Genomic DNA, 18,666 nt, shown 5'->3' on the forward strand with positions numbered 1-18,666 from the left:
ATTTTATTAAGTCAACAAGACTTGTTCTCTTTCTTAGTAATAAAGGGCTTAGGAACTTATACAATGTGAAAATTAATAGTTAGTAATAATTCACATAGATTGAGAATCAAATTGGTTTGATTATATCTATATCTATCCTAACTCAATCATAGGCATAACTAAGTAGATTAATTTCATCTATTAAGATTAAAACGAGTATATGAGAATAAGTTGAGTTGTATATACACAAATGGCAACACTTTAAATCATTGGTAATTAAAAAATAGAATTTGCATCAAGGAATAATGAAAATTCTTGGAAAATATTTCCTTTCCTTTATGAATCATTCATTTTTAGTTTCATATGTAATTTATTCCTTGGCATATATATATATAATGTCATATTTGTTTTAAAGATAGTATTAATCATATTTTTATTCTGTCCTTTGAATTTGAATAATTAGAATGAATATAATTTATATTCGGAAATTATAATCAATGGTCAACATTTAATAAATTGTGGATTCTTTTCCAAAAAATTAAAGAGTATCTTAAAACGAGATTTCTCGTGATATAACAAATATTTTTGTGGAAATTCCATAATATCATTACAAATATGTCACGCGATTAGGGATACGTTCGCGTACCCTGATTATATTTTTAAAAGCAAAAAATTCGGATTATGCGTACGCGCAATTTCGAACGAATATTTAATAAAAGGATTTTTTTTTCAAAGACGTTAAATCAATTTCATAAAAAACCGAGATGTACGGTTCATTATTCAGAAAAACAAATATTCTGGATTCGACATAATTTCGAAAAATGATTACTCAATAAATATTATCAAAAGTTATTGTGTACACGTACGCGTGACACAATTCCGCATTTTTAAATTTATAACACGAATATACGTACGCGTAATTCGATTCAAAGAAGGGTTCTTAACCACAATAAGTAAAAACGGTAGAAAAAGTCACGTAATAAGAAGTTTTTTTAAAAAAAAAATAAAAATCAAGATAATTAAGCCAATAATAAAACAGTTAAGCGACCGTGCTAGAACCACGGAATTCGAAAATGCCTAACACCTTCTTCCGGATTAACAGAATTCCTTACTCAGGATTTCTGGTTCGCAGAATAATAAACAGAGTCATATTCTCCTCGATTCAGGGATTAAAATTGGTGACTTGGGACGCCTTAAAATTCCCAGGTGGCGACTCTTAAATAATTAAATAAATCCCGTTTCAACTGTTCTTCAATTGGAGAAAACTCCCTTGCACCCTCGCGGGGGTGAAAAAAGGAGGTGTGACAGACCTCCTTTAACTCAGTTGTCCCATCTGGATCACTATAATTCACATAAGGACTCTGCTTTATCCCCTTCGATTCTACCACAGTAATCATGCACAAGTCCTCAAATTGCTTAGAAAGCTTAAGTGCCTTGTACACGTTAAAAGTGACCTCCTCATCGTCAACTCTCATTTTTAACTTCCCTGCTCTCACATCAATAATTGCTCCACCAGTAGCTAAGAATGGTCGCCCCAAAATAATGGACACTTCCTCATATGCCTCGTAATCAAGAACAATAAAATCAGCAGGAAGAATAAACTTTCCCACTCGAACTAACACATCCTCAATAATTCCTTCGGGCATGACTAGTGACCTATCTGCTAGCTGTAAAGTGATTGTAGTAGGTCTAAGCGTCCCCAATCCGAGTAGCTTGAACAAAGAGGATGGCATCAAATTTATACTGGCCCCTAAATCACACAAGGCTCTACCAACCTCTTATTTTCCAAGAGACAAAGGAATTGTGAAACTCCCAGGATCCTTCAACTTAGGAGGAAGTTTACTCTGAACTCTAGCACTACACTCTTCAGTAAGTGCAACTGTTTCAAACTCTGCATGTCTTCGTTTATTTGCCACAATATCTCTGAGATACCTTGCATACTTAGGCACTTCATACAAAATTTCCACGAAAGGCAGATTCACGATCACTTGGCTCAAAATATCTAGGAATTTCTTGTACTTGGCATCATCTTTTTGCTTCTGCAGTCTTTGTGGAAACGGAGGCGGTGGCCTAGTCTCAATTACTGGCTTGGGTCCTTTATCATCTTTCTCATTACCCTCAACTGGCTTGGGAGCTAATTCTCCTTCAGGATGATCTGTATTCTTCTTTTTCTTTGGAACTTCTTCTAGTGCTCTTCCATTTCTCAAGGTAACCGCATTGACTTGAGCTTTAGGATTGGGCTCAGTATCACTTGGAAGAGCTCCAGCTGGTCTAGTAATTTGAGCACTAGCAAGCTGTCCCATTTGACGCTCCAAATTTCTCACTGTTGTGGCGAGGGCTTGCTGTTTAGCCATCACTTTTTTCAACATATCTTCAAGGTGACTTGTAGGACTCGCTTGTTGTTCAACCTGAGGTGGTCTATATTATTGTTGAGATGCTTGAGGCCTGTATTGATTCTGAGTGCCCTGGTTTCCACCCCAAGAGAAGTTTGGGTGGTTCCTCTAGTTAGGATTGTAAGTGTCCCCATACTTTTGTTTGGCCTCGATTTGCATTACCCACAAAATATACAGACTCTGGATTTGTTGGGCATAGATTGCTCTGGGAGAATTTGTTTAATAATGCATATATCTCGTCAAAGCTTTTCTCCAACACTTGACCCCCAGATGCAGCATCTACCACGATCTTTGTTTTAGCATATAGCCCTTCTATGAAAGTGTGAGCTAACACTTCATTCGTCTGATTGTGATGAGGACAGTCTCTGAGTAGCCCCTTGAACCTTTCCCAAGCTGAGTATAAAGATTCTCCCGCTTTCTGTTTGAAGGCCACTATCTCACTTCTTATCTTTGCAGTTTTGCCTGAAGGAAAGAACCTTGCCAGAAATTTTCTTGCCAAATCATTCCATGATGTGATGGAGTTAGCTGGTTCTGCCTTTAGCCATCGCTTAGCCTCGCCCAACAGAGAGAATGGAAAAAGTGTGAGCCTCAGTAATCTGGAGTGACACCGTTAGTGATATAAGTATCACTAATCTCCATGAAGTTCAGAATATGCTGCTGTGGATCCTCGTGTGGAAGACCCATAAATTGCCCGTTTGCATGAAGTAACTGGATCATGCCCTGTTTCAGCTCAAAGTGCCCAGTGATCCGGGGCTTCACTATACTGGAGGTGACATTAGCAATGCTGGGCATCGCCACCTCCTGAACAGCCAAAGGTTGTTCCTCTGCTATGTCCACAGGAAATTGAACAAGTGCCTGAATATTATTCGTATCCCTTGCTTCCCTCAACCTCCTGTGAAATGTTCTCTCAGGTTCAGGATCAAAGCCTTGAAGTCGGTCCTGGCTTCTGACCTTACGCATTCAATCAAAGTTCCTGAGATCTGAGCAACAATCAAGTAACATTAGACTAGACTAAATAAACAATTAAAGCAAAAACTAGCAAGTACTTAATATTCAAGTCCCCGACAACGGCGCCAAAAACTTGTTACTCTCAAACGCACACGCAAGTATACGTGGTCGACAAGTAATATAATGATAAGTTGAGTGTCGAACCCACAGAGACTTGTGTAAACTACTCACTAAATCACTAAAATTGTTATTCAATCCAGCTAAAATCAAAGTCCAATAATATGATTATATTATACTACAATTCTAAATAATAACTAAGTTATCAAGTAACGAGTTGATTGTTGTGTATTCAGTAGAGACAAATATTCCAGAGTTGTGATCGATTCACCAATCGTATTGTGTTCTAATTAACTCTCCCTTTCATATAATTCACTCATGGTTGCTAATTAATCGATAAATGCTCTCATAGCCTTCTCCCGAAGTACTACTCACCTATTCTCAATAGATTAATGCCTATATTTCTATGAAATCAATCTATTAAGAACGCATTAAGATCACGATATTTAATTAAGCACGGTGACTAGGTATATTCCTATCCTAACCACAAATCCGCTCCCCCTAAGGGTTAAGATCATGCTCTCTTCAATTCTTCTCTAATCTAAACACGGCTTTCCCAAGCATAGCATAGATAGTAAATAGAACCTAACTGTTGGCCAGACAATTAAGCAATTAAACGCAGAATTGAAGAAACAACCATATATTGGTGAATTATAATCAAGGTTAAGTTAATGTCAAACAACAATATTCATGGCTAAATCACAACCCCAGAACAATGGGTGTTTAGCCACTCATGATGTAATCAAACAATTCCATAAGTGTTGAATCAATTGGAAATACTAGAAAAAGAGGAAGAAAACTGAGAATTCTTCGCTTCCTCACGATCCCGTGTGTATCTCTACTTCAAAGTGGCGTCTCTCCTCTCAAAAATAGGTTTAGTCTTGCTTTTATATCAGTTGGGTAGGTCTAGGGCCGAAATAAACTTGTCCCGGGCAAAATAGGACACGATTCGCGTCACCGATGCCCAGCCCGGCGCCAGGCGCCCTCCATAGCGCCCCAATTTTTGAGCCTACTGTTTTCAGCGTCACAGGTGGCGCCAGGCACTGCCTGTGGCGCCCAACTGCTTCCTTTCCCGATTTTGTTCGTTTTAGCTTCAAATCTTTCACGTTTTGCCCCAAATTGCTCCCGAATCATTCCTACAAGTAAAAACACTTCAAATCAATATAATTCATAACATTTAACATCCCAAATTCACGAAACAAGAGTAAGATATGAGGCGATATACATAAAAATATATATACTTTAAGCTAAACATCAGATATAAAAGGGCAGCCCGGTATGGTATCCCGCGTTCACGTAGGGTCTGAAGATGGGCACAACCCTGTAAAAAAAAATTACTCTACTTTCTTACTAGGGTTAATTGTTTGGTACTTTGCATCATCTTGGATAAAACTCCACCAAATATAAGCCAGAGGAACTGTTGTAGCATGCCAAAGAGAATGTGCATCTATTATTCCTGCATATGGAGGAAAGTCATAAATTTCTAAAAGCATACCAAATCCACCCCCTAAAACCACTGTCCATATTTTCCATTTGGATGGATGATGACTAATTCCAGCCCATATTGCCCAAATCAGAAGCTGAGCAACACCCATTGTAACACAAACTTTTATGTTCCATCCTGGAAAAAAATTCCAAGTAAGTAGTTATAGAATAACAAATGGAAAGAGTGATAGTGATAGAACAAAGCAACTAGAAGTGGCAAATAAATCCATTTTTTAGCAACCAGACAAACTGTGCTAGTTTAAACGAATTGAGCTATGACCCGATTTGTTAACTTGATCCAACAAGTTGAACGCGAAATGATCCAACATAGTGTAACTGGATAGGTCAAAACACAATCGAGACCCAAACATAATCAAATTTGAAGACTGAGAATTATGTAACTTTGGAAGAATTTAAGATAATTCGAGAAAAAATACAATAGTTTTCTTTGTGAAAAAGCCAAAAGAGAGAGAGGGAGAGAACGGAGAGAATGAGTCATGTTGGACGGGTTGAGTTATGACCTCTTATTTTATCCATCTTAACCTAATCTATTTTGACTCAAGCACACTTTGGATATGTTGGATCATGATCCATTTATTTATTTAGATCCATCCAACTTTGACCTATTAATCTGCTCATTTGCCACCTCTAGGCACCCGACATCTGGAGCATGGATTCAACTAATTCAGATTCAATTTGGGTTGGCCTACTAAAAGGAATAAAGCGTTTTCTACTTAGATTTTTCACTCCTACAACTCAAATCCAAGATTTCTGATTAAAGGTGAAAGAGTCTCAACCATTCCACAAGAAGTACTCTTGGTGGTGCAGAGTATGGTCTATAGACACAAAAAGCAACACCCCAATAATTATTTCTGTATTCTTTCCCTTTTATCTTGATATCTTCTTATGTTGTTGTGCTAGGTTTTATAAGAATATGTAGCCTACATCCTATTTCCAATGCATGACTATAAAAAAAAGGCAGCCCGATACATTAAGCTCCCGCTATGTGTAGGGTCCGGAGAAGGGCCGGACCCCAAGGGTTGTACGCAACCTTACTCTATATTTCTGCATGCACAAATTGCTATTTCCTCGGCTCGAACCCGTGACCTTCTGATCACATGGCATCAACTTTACTAGTTACATCTAAGCTCACCTTCTTTCAATGCAGGACTTTGTACCCTAAACAAAAACCGTGAGATGAGGAAATTACCATAGTCCATTTGATAGTTGTTCAGGTACAAAATATGGGTGGTTGTAAAGGCAAGCAGTGGAGCAGACATCAATACTCTCGTAGCCTCATCCTTTATACTGAAACATCTTAGTATCGATATTATAAGCGAAAATCCAAGTAATGCCACTGCAGATGAGTAATCTAGTTTTTCTGTCAATTCCACATCTCTGCAATAGAAGTACTGATAACAAGTTAATACAATTCCATAACCATATTGACTTCGCTAAAAAATGAATAAAACTTCTCACCACATGCTGCATTAATATCCTATTATACACAGGGCGGATGCAACATAGAACTACCGGGTTCAACTGAACCAAGTACTTTCGACGTGGAACATAAATTTATGAGTAAAAAATCACTAAAATTACAATAAACAGTAGATATAAGCCCATAACTTTAAATGCTGAATCCATAGAACTAAAATCCTAGATCCGCCTCTGATTATATATGGTCAAACGAAAAGCCTAAACACTTATATGGAAAATAAGGAAACCAAAGTATAATAGGCACGGGTAAGTATGACAACTAAAAGGTGTATCTTAGGCTTTATTCTATCTCAAAAGCTAGCTCATGAGGTGATATGCGGCCCATTGTATCAACCAATGTGGGACAATCTAATGTATCCCCGCCTCCTCGCATGCACAGGCTAGGTTAACTGGAGCATGGATAACATAACATGAGACTGACATTTGGTAAATAAGAATAGGGATGAATCTGACTCTGATACAATGTTAAGAAAATTAAGGACATTATGTCTAACTCAACTATGAAAGTTAGTTCACGAGGTGAAAATTACTCACCGACTGTGGGAGACAACACTCCAGAACCATGAATTCACAGACAAGAGGGCGTATATGTTCCACAGACCAGCATAATCATAGGATATCCTTTTATTTGTCGTCTTTGATCGTAGCTTGAAAAAGGACAGCCATCCTTGGATATGCATTGCAAGGTTAAGTGCAGAGAAAGCAACAGAAACAGGCTCCTGGAAAGTTAAGATATCACTTCTTATTAATAGTCATATATTACTAAGGGATTTTAAGTAATATGCACTGAGAGCGTAAAAACTTTTTCCACGATCAATGCAGGTTAACCAAATGTAGAGATTTATTCATAACTATCTTATAAGTGACATGATTGTGTAAATACTTTAACAGCTCATAAACATATATAGGTCCAAGGCTCATAATATTACAAACCTGAAGTCCGAACACTCGTTTAAATGGCCATTTACCATGATATTTCACAGGACCAAATCCGAGTGCAGCTCGTTCTTTTTCTCTTTGAAGCATGCAGTGGTACTTGCAGTCATTTGGGCAATCCCTTTGTGTCAATTGCCGGTATAGTGGCTCTTTCTGATTATCAGAGGAAGAACCATCTACAGAGTATTCACAATGTGTGAAGCATGTTTCACCAACACATCCAGTTTTTTCACATTGCGAAATACATGCCCTGATTATTCAGATAATAAATGGTTTTAGAAAGGACAGTCGTGAAGCAAAATGCAAAGTAAAATTGTAAGATATGTTACCTGTATAATGGATCAACATCTCCAGCACTCGCATCAAATGATCGATAAAGACAAGAAAGAGATACGAAGAAAATGGCGAGGTAACGATCTGCCATCTGATCACTACTTTGATAGAAGACAAAATTTGAGATCTATTTTGATGTCATGTTGTTATTTTTTTGGTCAAGAACGTAGAAATATTTTGCGGATAGTGAGACTCGAAATCAAGAATGTGAGATTTATAACTATATAACCAAATGGATGATTTTGTTTTGGCTTCAGGATTTGCCAACCAGATTCAAATTGAAATAAATCCAGACTCAACTATTTAATGAAATTTGAGAGTGGAAGAAACGATGAATTTGTGTCCTCAATTTCAAAAACAAAAGCACAATAACAACATTTTGTAAAATGTATTTTAATACAATAGAGACACTTTGTGACAATGTCAATGGCTACATCTGAAAAATAGGAATGTTAGTAAAAGTATTACTCCTATGTAATAGAGGAAGACCGTTGATTCAGGACTCACCGAAGCAGGGTAACCTAGCATCTTCAAAACAGGAGCAAAACATTTTATGTTAATTTGATTGTCATATAGTGATAAAATAATGTAAATTAATCTTGATTTGTATATTGAAGGAATGGTTTGGTTCAAGAACAAGTTTTATACAAATTATAATTGAGTATAGAGTATCGAATTTTTACAATATTAGGTCAACTAAAAGATAATTACATAAACTGCTCATAAAGCGTGAGAATTAGTATCATTAACCATGGCGGAACGAGAATTTTCACTAAGGAGAGTCAAAGTATAAAGAAGTAAATATACTACGAAGCTAAGGGGATTAAATGTATAGTTTATATGCATAAAATAAAACATTTTATGCGATGTATATTTTTGACGCAGGGAAACTTATTATAACATGTTAAATTATACTAATATTGTAAAAAGTTCGTCGGCACATATAACTTAAATCCTAAAGTACTTCAATAATTCAACGGGGGATCCCCCAAATGTCACTTGGAAATTCGACATTATGAAAATAAAAATCTTGAAATCCAGAACTATATACTGGGGAGTTAGATGTCTCCATAGAAATGATATCACCCCAAATGCCACTTGAAAATTCAACACCATCTAAAATAGTAGACTTAAAATAGTCATTCACTCTGGAATTCTCCACAACATTATTGTTATTGAAAATATTGATGTTGGTTTCATTGTTCATGACCCTTTCAATGTTTAACCTAAACAAAGATCAGAACCAGCGCAAGATTTCAGTTTGTTATTGATCTCTGACGCTTTCTCCTCTACCTCGTCCTTGTCTTCATTGCAGTTATTGCAAACACCATTAATCCTAGAAAATGCCCTGAAATCGATGCATCTGATACAATCAAATCAGTACGGCTGCCAGCAGCCGTTGAAATCTGCTGCTGGTGGTCGTTATCTACACTCGTCGAGTTAGGAATATTGGGATCTCAGATCAAGCTTTGGGTCCAACCTGAAATATCAGAAGCTCCATAGATGATTCCATGTTTGTGTCCATAGACATCTCTCTACAGCTATTCTTCTTCTTCTTCTTCTCTTCTTCTTCCTCTTTCGGTTGATAAATTGCTGGAGTTACCATCTAAAAAGAGTGAGGTCTTCGCACAGTCAACTTTTTTTTTAGTCATTCGGAGAAATTTCACTTTCATTTGTTTATGGAATGTAACTTTCATACGGTAAAGAATGGTTGATGATCAACTTTCTAATATTTATTACAAGCTTCTAATTGAGAATATACATGAATTAGTGAAAAATTTACTCGCCGCGTGGATCAATGTCATAATGACAAGTGTCAAGGGAGTTAATGTGACAAGAAAGTGGGACATGTACAGAAAGTAGAAGCAACACCCTGAGTACATTGTGCCTACTAGTCTCGGTGCTAAACATATGAAAATAGTTACGGATTGATACTTAAAGTCATTATAAATGACTATAAGTAAGGAAAGGATCAGTCAATCCCTGATTATACGCGATTTGTTATCATTATCTCAATCGTTACAAATCAATCACGTAACGATCAATATTATAGTAACAGATATGAGCTAAACAAAGCAAACGGTTACGAGTAGTAGTACTATTTAAATCCAACCCTTCCATAATTTGTATCCCCATCGAAAAAATGTCTAAATTGTTATGATAAAAATCAAAATATGGTGGATGTCTACTCTTCCTCCATAATCTTTCTCTCAAATGGTTAATGACATATTCAATGACATATTTTCTATGTTCAATGACATATTCCATGACATATTTTCTTTATTTTTCATGCCTATATAAAGGTCTTGTAATGAAAAATTACACCAAAGTGAAAGAAGAAAACACTTCTCCATTCTCTCTATCTCTTCTTGTTTACATTTTACTGCATTGCTTTTATTTTATAACACGTTATCAGCACGAAGCTCTAATTTTATTCTTAACTCCCGCTAAGTTGAGCCATATTTTATTAAGGTATGTATCATTATAATCATTTTATTTATGGCAGTACATATCATATGCTCATTGTTTGCAGATTACTTGTGCGCTTGGGCATCTTAAATAGTTTAAGTACATTGCAGTGATAAAATAACTATTTCCTTCCGTGCTCAACTCTTAGAGGACCTCAAAGTCATCAAACTAGCTATGCACTAATGTCATACTTATAATATTCATGGACTCCCTAGATCAAAACATATCTTTAAGGCATTTTGAAGAACTGTGAGAAATAAATTGACAAGCAATAATTTTATAGTTTAATTACTTTATATTTATTGGAACATATAAATAATGTTAGTCACGTTCAGTTCTATTAACACATATATATCAATAATATAAAGTGAAATGAAACAAGTATGTAATTTCTACTTTATGGCAAGAATAAAATGAAATAGTAGATTGTTAACATGATATAGCTCTATTTTCATTTCTTTTACCTTAATCGTTTTGTTTTCATTAATTGTTTATTATTATAATTATTTCTCTAACTTATTCATCTTTTATGATAGTTTTCACTATGTCAAATTTATCAAAACTTGAATTTGTGGCACTTGACATCACCGGGAGGAACTATTTATCATGGGTTCTTGATGCTGAAATTCACCTTGACGCTAAAGGTCTTGGAAATACTATTATACAAGGAAATGAAGCATCAAATCAGGATAAAGCGAAGGCCATGATTTTCCTTCGTCATCATCTACATGAAGGGTTAAAAACTGAATATTTAACCGTAAAAGATCCACTTGAATTATGAATTAATTTGAAGGATCGATATGACCACCTAAAACTTACGGTATTACCGAAAGCTCGGTATAATTGGATACATTTAAGGTTGCAAGACTTTAAAACCGTAAGTGAGTATAATTCTCCTATCTTTAAAGTAAGTTCTCTATTAAAATTATGTGGAGACACTATCACAGATGAGGACTTATTGGAAAAAATATTTTCTACTTTTCACGCTTCAAATGTGGTGTTATAACAACAATACCGTGAAAAAGGTTTTAAAAAATATTCTGAGTTAATCACATGCCTACTTGTGGCTGAGCAGAATAATACTCTATTAATGAAAAATCATGAAGCCCGTCCCACTGGGTCAGCTACATTTCCGGAAGTGAATGTTGTAGCAACATATGATAAGTTTGGAAGAAAACAAAATAATTACCATGGTCGTGGACATGGTCGTAAATGTGGACGTGGCAGGGGGCGAACCAATTATCGTCATTATGGTGAAAATAAATTGGAGAACAATAAGGGTTCTCAAATTAATCATTCAAAAGGTAAAGCTAGTATGTGTCACCGATGTAGTATGAGAGGTCATTGGGCATGCATTTGTCGTACGCCAGAACATTTTGTCAAACTTTATCAAGCCTCCCTCAAGAAAAAAGAAAATAATGTGGAGGCACACTTGACCTTTCAAAATAATGATGATGAAGCAGGTCCCTCAAATAAATATGATTCTAAGGCACATCTTGCATATAAAGATGATGATTTTGAAGGCCTAACAAATATTACTCATTTAGAAGTTGGGGACTTCTTTGAGGATATTGACTGAAGAACTAATCATCTTACTGGGGAATGAAGCTATAAAAGTTGTTATGTTTATGTTTGCAACTAGTTTATTTTTCTTGAGTGTATTTTCCTAATGCATCATGTGTTGCTAGTTTCTACATTTCTAATGTATTTCTTAATGTTTTTTTCCTGCTTGTCTTTCATATTTCTTATGATGTATTATTTGTTTTTTTTATGAAGAATATGAAAATTCTCCAGTCTTCAGTTGGACTCAAGATTAATAAAGATGATATATGTCTTCTGGATAGTGCTACAACACACACTATTTTAAAAGATAAGAGATATTTCTCTTATTTGGTAATGAAAGAAGAGAATGTTAATACAATATCCGGTAGTACAAGATTAACTGAAGGTTCTGGAAGAGCCAATTTATTACTACCAAGAGGAACAAATTTGGCTATTGATGAAGTACTATATTGTAGTAAATCTCAAAGAAACTTATTAAGTTTCAAAGATATTCGCCAAAATGGCTATCATATTGAGACTACAAATGATGAAAAGATTGAATATATTTATATTACTACAATAATGTCCGGTAAGAAATATGTGCTTGAAATGTTACCTGCTCTTTCCTCCGGCTTATACTACACAAGTATTAGCACGATTGAAACACATGCTGTAGTAAATGAGAAGTTTACTAATCAAGATAATTTTATTATTTGGCATGACCGGTTGGGCCATCCTGGCTCTAATATGATGCGTAAAATAATTGAGAATTCACATGGACATGCAATGAAGAATCAGAAGATTCTTTAATTTAAGGAATACTCTTGTGCTGCGTGTTCTCAAGGAAAATTAATTATTAGACCATCAACTATTTAAGTTAGGATGGAATCCCCTGCATTTCTGAAACGTATACAGGGTGATATATGTGGGCCCGTTCACCCTCCATATGGACCATTCAAATATTATATGGTTTTGGTAGATGCATCTACAAGATGGTCACATGTGTGCTTACTATCAACTCGCAATATGGCATTTGCGAGATTGTTAGCTCAAATAATAAAGCTAAGAGCACAATTTCCAGATTATGCAATTAAGACAATTCGTCTTTTGATAATGCTGGTGAGTTTACATCCCAAGCCTTTAATGATTATTGTATTTCAACTGGGATAACAATTGAGCATCCGGTTGCTCATGTTCATACACAAAATGGTCTAGCAGAATCATTGATCAAACGCCTCCAATTAATTGCTAGACCAATGCTTATGAGAACAAAACTTCCCATTTCAGTATGGGGTCATGCTATTTTGCACGCAGCAGCACTTGTGCGGATAAGGCCCACAAGTTATCATAAAGTCTCCCCATTGCAATTGGCTTTTGGTCAGGAGCCAAATATTTCCCATCTTAGGATCTTTGGTTGTGCGATATATGTTCCAATTGCTCCACCACAACGCACAAAGATGGGTCCTCAAAGAAGGTTGGGGATATATGTTGGATATGAATCTCCTTCTATTATAAAATATCTAGAGCCGATGACTGGAGATTTATTTACGGCAAGATTTTCTGATTGCCATTTTGATGAATCAGTATATCCAACATTAGGGGGAGAAAATAAGCAGCTGAAAAAGAAGATAGATTGGAATGCATTATCACTGTCTCATTTAGATCCTCGAACAAATCAATGTGAACAAGAGGTTCAAAAGATTATTCATTTACAAAATATTGCAAATCAATTGCCAGATGCATTCACTAACCTACCAAGGGTGACTAAGTCACATATTCCAGCTGCTAATGCTCCAATTCGAGTTGATATCCCGACAGAACAATTAATTAAAGCAAATGAGTCTAAGCCATGCTTGAAACGTGGTAGACCAATCGGTTCTAAAGATAAAAATCCTCGAAGAAGAAAAGGAGCAAGTGATCAAAGTGAACATAACACAGAGGTAGTGGCTCAAGAAGAGCCCCAAGACGTAACAAATGATAAGACCTTAGGGGAGGTCCAGGTACCTAAAAATAATGAAAATGAAGAGATATCAATAAGTTACGTCTCAACCGGGAAAAGATGGAACCGAAATAATATTGTTATCGATAACATTTTTGCTTATAATGTTGCTGTTGAAATAATGCAACAAGATGAGGATCTTGAACCAAAATCTGTCAATGAATGTAGACAGAGAAATGATTGGCCAAAATGGAAAGACGCTATCCAGGCAGAGTTAACTTCACTTGGAAAACGTGAAGTCTTCGGACCCATAGTTCGAACACCTGAAGGCATAAAGCCAGTAGGGTATAAATGGGTTTTTGTGCGAAAACGAAATGATAAAAATGAAGTCGTTAGATATAAAGCACGACTTGTGGCACAAGGGTTTTCCCAAAGGCCTGGAATTGATTATATGGAGACATATTCTCCTGTAGTGGATGCTATCACCTTCAGGTATCTCATAAATATGGCAGTACAAGAAAAACTTGATATGCATCTAATGGATGTTGTTACAGCCTATTTGTATGGATCATTAGACAACGAAATTTTTATGAAAGTACCTGAGGGATTTAAAGTGCCAGAAGCATATAAAATTTTTCGAGAAACTTGTTCAATAAAGCTTCAGAAATCTTTATACGGATTGAAACAATCAGGACGTATGTGGTACAATCGCCTGAGTGAATACCTGTTGAAAGAAGGGTACAAAAATGATCCAATTTGTCCCTGTGTCTTTATAAAAAGGTCTGGATCTGAATTTGTTATAATCGCCGTGTATGTTGATGATTTAAATATCATTGGAACTCCTGGGGAGCTTCCAAAAACAGTAGACTGTTTGAAGAAAGAATTTGAAATGAAAGATCTTGGAAAGACAAAATTTTGTCTTGGTCTACAAATTGAGTATATGAAAGATGGAATATTTGTCCATCAATCAACATACACCGAAAAGATTTTAAAGCGATTCTATATGGATAAAGCACATCCATTGAGTACCCCGATGGTTGTGAGATCACTTGATATAAAGAAAGATCCATTCCGACCTCATGAAAATGATGAAGAGCTTCTTGGTGCCGAAGTACCATATCTTAGTGCAATTGGGGCATTAATGTATCTTGCCAATAATTCCCGACCAGATATAGCTTTCTCAGTAAGCTTATTGGCAAGATTTAGTACTTCGCCAACACAAAGACACTGGAATGGTATTAAACATATATTCAGATACCTCCACGGGACCATTGATATGGGTCTATTTTATTCAAATGAATCCAAGCCATCGTTGATTGGTTATGCAGATGCAGGATATTTGTCTGATCCACACAAAGGTCGATCTCAGACAGGCTATTTTTTTACAAGTGGAGGTACAGCCATATCATGGCGTCCGACAAAACAAACTATGGTTGCTATTTCTTCAAATCATGCAGAGATAATAGCCATTCACGAAGCAAGTCAAGAATGCGTTTGGTTAAGATCTATAACTCAACACATTCAGCAAACATGTGGTCTTTCTTCGAAAGAGAATATTCCAACAATATTGTATGAAGACAATGCTGCATGCATAACTCAATTGAAAGGAGGATATATCAAAGGAGATAGAACAAAACACATTTCACCGAAATTCTTTTTCACTCATGATCTTTAGAAGAATGGTGAAATAGATGTACAACAAGTTCGTTCAAGTGATAATTTGGCTGATCTGTTCACTAAGGCGTTACCAACCTCAATATTTGAAAAGCTGATATATAAGATTTGAATGCGTCGTCTTCGAGACATTAAGTGATTTCTCATCAGGAGGAGTTAATACGCGTTGTACTCTTTTTCTCTTACAAGGTTTTGTCCCATTGGGTTTTCCCTGCAAGGTTTTTAACGAGGCAACCAAAAGGCATATTTCTAAATATGTGTACTTTTTTCCTAATAAGGTTTTAACGAGACACATTATTTATGGACATCCAAGGGGGAGTGTTATGATAAAAATCAAAATATGGTGGATGTCTACTCTTCCTCCATGATCTTTCTCTCAAATGGTTAATGACATATTCAATGACATATTTTTTATGTTCAATGACATATTCCATGACATATTTTCTTTATTTTTCATGCCTATATAAAGGTCTTGTAATAGATAGGAAAATATACCAAAGTAAAAGAAGAAAACACTTCTCCATTCTCTCTATCTCTTCTTGTTTATATTTTACTGCATTACTTTTATTTTATAACATAAATCATATTGTCAATAATAGATTTTTCTTTTCATTTTCTATTGTCAGAAGAATATCTCCTTTTTTGAGAAGGCTGCAATCATCAATTAGATTACTATTCCCTTTATTCTCTCAATTTATTCTTTACTACTGTTATTATTTTTTCACATCAATTATAGTTGAAAATGAGAAGTAAATTGGTCGTTAGACACTCGAATTATTCTATTTCTTGCTTTGCCTTCAAAGAAACTATTTTTTGGGTTAAACAATATATATAGCTCAACTAAAAATATCAGTTTGAGAAAAGAGGGACCCAAGCAAGACTAAATTATGTTAGAAGTTGAATTTCGTCGAACATGTATGTAGATCAATATCGATCTTTGACAATTTCCAATGAAGTCTTTGCTGTTGGAGAAAAGGTGGACGTTAAACTTCCTCGAACGTGGTTGATGAAGATAATTAATTTTCATGTCAATTGCCCATCAAGTCTTGATTTATTTTTTTTACCAATCAAGTGATCTTGGCTCGATTATTTAGATCAATATGAAAATGCTGAGAAGGTAATAAACGGGTATTAAAATCAACTTGTTTATCCATCACAAAGCTATATAGCTAATCCCATATGATTCAAATGCAGTCAACCCTCCGTAACAGCATCTCAATATAACAACAATTCATTATATATTAATAGTTCAAATAGGAAATATTAGCATTTAGCAATGTTTTGAGGCAGGTGAGACCCAAGCACTGTCAAATTGCGAGAACACTAAATTTCCTCGAAAATGTCTAATATATATATATATATATATATATATATATATATATATATATATATAAGAGAAAAATACTGCTGACATGGCACCCCTTTTAATCTAGGAAAAACATTTATCTATTATGAATAGTTTGTACATTGGATACTACTTTGGACACTACATTGGATGCTACATTGGATGTCCATGTTGTGAATAACTTAAAGATTAAATTTCCTACTTTATGTTCATCGTCTTTACTTTTTATGCATATAAAAGGCCATGTAATTGCAATGGAAATATACACCAAAGTGAAAGAACAAAACACTTCTCCCTTCTTTCTATCTCTTCTTATTTACATTTTACTACATTACTTTTATTTTATCGTTATCAGCACGAACCTCTAATTTTATTCTTAACTCCCGCTAAGTTGAGCCATATGTTATTAAGGTATGTATCATTATAATCATCTTATTTATGGCAGTACATATCATATGCTCACTGTTTGCAGATTACTTGTGCGCTTGAGCATCTTAAATAGTTTAAGTACATTGCAGTGATTAAATAACTATTTCCTTCCGTGTTCAACTCTTAGAGGACCTCAAATCATCAAACTAGCTATGCACTAATGTCATGGACTCCCTAGATCAAAACATATCTTTAAGGCATTTTGAAGAACTGTGAGAAATGAATTGACAAACAATAATTTTTTAATTACTTTATATTTATTGGAACATATAAATAATGTTAGTCACGTTCAATTCTATTAACACATATATATCAATAATATAAAGTGAAATGAAACAAGTATGTAATTTCTACTTTATGGCAAGAATAAAATGAAATAGTAGATTGTTAACATGATATAACTCTATTTTTATTTCTTTTACCTTAATCGTTTTGTTTTCATTAATTGTTTATTATTATAATTATTTCTCTAACTTATTCATCTTTTATGATAGTTTTCACTATGTCAAATTCATCAAAACTTGAATTTGTGGCACTTGACATCACCGGAAGGAACTATTTATCATAGGTTCTTGATGTTGAAATTCACCTTGACGCTAAAGGTCTTGGAAATACTATTATACAAGGAAATGAAGCATCAAATCAGGATAAAGCGAAGGCCATGATTTTCCTTCGTCATCATCTACATGAAGGGTTAAAAACTGAATATTTAACCGTAAAAGATCCACTTGAATTATGGATTAATTTGAAGGATCGATATGACCACCTAAAACTTACGGTATTACCGAAAGCTCGGTATGAGTGGATACATTTAAGGTTGCAAGACTTTAAAACCGTAAGTGAGTATAATTCTGCTATCTTTAAAGTAAGTTCTCTATTAAAATTATGTGGAGACACTATCACAGATGAGGACTTATTGGAAAAAACATTTTCTACTTTTCACGCTTCAAATGTGGTGCTACAACAACAATACCGTGAAAAAGGTTTTAAGAAATATTCTGAGTTAATCACATGCCTACTTGTGGTTGAGCAGAATAATACTCTATTAATGAAAAATTATGAAGCTCGTCCCACCGGGTCAGCTCCATTTCCGGAAATGAATGCTGTAGCAACATATGATAAGTTTGAAAGAAAACAAAATAGTTACCGTGGTCGTGGACATGGTCGTAAACGTGGACGTGGCAGGGGGCGAAACAATTATCGTCATTATGGTGGAAATAAATTGGAGAACAATAAGGGTTCTCAAATTAATCATTCAAAAGGTAAAGCTAGTATGTGTCACCGATGTGGTATGAGAGGTCATTGGGCACGCATTTGTCGTACGCCAGAACATTTTGTCAAACTTTATCAAGCCTCCCTCAAGAAAAAAGAAAATAATGTGGAGGCACACTTGACCTTTCAAAATAATGATGATGAAGCAGGTCCCTCAAATAAATATGATTCTAAGGCACATCTTGCATATAAAGATGATGATTTTGAAGGCCTAACAAATATTACTCATTTAGAAGTTGGAGACTTCTTTGAGGATATTGACTGAAGAACTAATCATCTTACTGGGGAATGAAGCTATAAAAGTT

General features: G+C 35.2%; 1 protein-coding gene and 1 non-coding gene across 3 annotated transcripts; one reads left to right on the top strand and one right to left on the bottom strand.

Annotated features, from left to right (window-relative positions):
* The first annotated feature begins 2,718 nt into the window (after positions 1-2,718).
* LOC138869837 (small nucleolar RNA R71) lies at positions 2,719-2,823 on the top strand. Its single transcript, XR_011400088.1, has one exon. It is a non-coding gene; the product is annotated as a small nucleolar RNA R71 (small nucleolar RNA).
* Positions 2,824-4,061: 1,238 nt separating this feature from the next.
* On the bottom strand, positions 4,062-8,102 carry LOC104236163 (uncharacterized). Of its 2 annotated transcripts, none has more exons than XM_009790042.2 (6): positions 7,688-8,102; positions 7,356-7,608; positions 6,957-7,141; positions 6,133-6,320; positions 4,789-4,893; positions 4,062-4,573 (listed from the first exon to the last, which is right to left on the bottom strand). In XM_009790042.2, the coding sequence occupies exons 1-6, from the start codon at positions 7,780-7,782 to the stop codon at positions 4,392-4,394; spliced, it is 1,008 nt and encodes a 335-aa protein (XP_009788344.1). In that variant the 5' UTR covers positions 7,783-8,102; the 3' UTR covers positions 4,062-4,391. The 2 variants fall into 2 exon arrangements, with proteins under 2 accessions (XP_009788344.1, XP_009788343.1); XM_009790041.2 differs by having other exon boundaries at positions 4,789-5,058.
* Between the last annotated feature and the right edge of the window lie 10,564 nt (positions 8,103-18,666).

This window comes from Nicotiana sylvestris, chromosome 5 (genome assembly GCF_000393655.2).
Source record: "Nicotiana sylvestris chromosome 5, ASM39365v2, whole genome shotgun sequence".
Lineage (NCBI taxonomy): Eukaryota > Viridiplantae > Streptophyta > Magnoliopsida > Solanales > Solanaceae > Nicotiana > Nicotiana sylvestris.

What these genes read in the sequence shown, in the direction of transcription:
- LOC104236163 (XM_009790041.2), bottom strand. Translation starts at nt 7,782, where the DNA reads ATGGCAGATCGTTACCTCGCCATTTTCTTCGTATCTCTTTCTTGTCTT. An exon ending in GATGTTGATCCATTATACAG is followed by an intron (nt 7,609 to 7,687) that starts GTAACATATCTT and finishes CTGAATAATCAG; the next exon opens with GGCATGTATTTCGCAATGTG. An exon ending in AACGAGTGTTCGGACTTCAG is followed by an intron (nt 7,142 to 7,355) that starts GTTTGTAATATT and finishes TTAACTTTCCAG; the next exon opens with GAGCCTGTTTCTGTTGCTTT.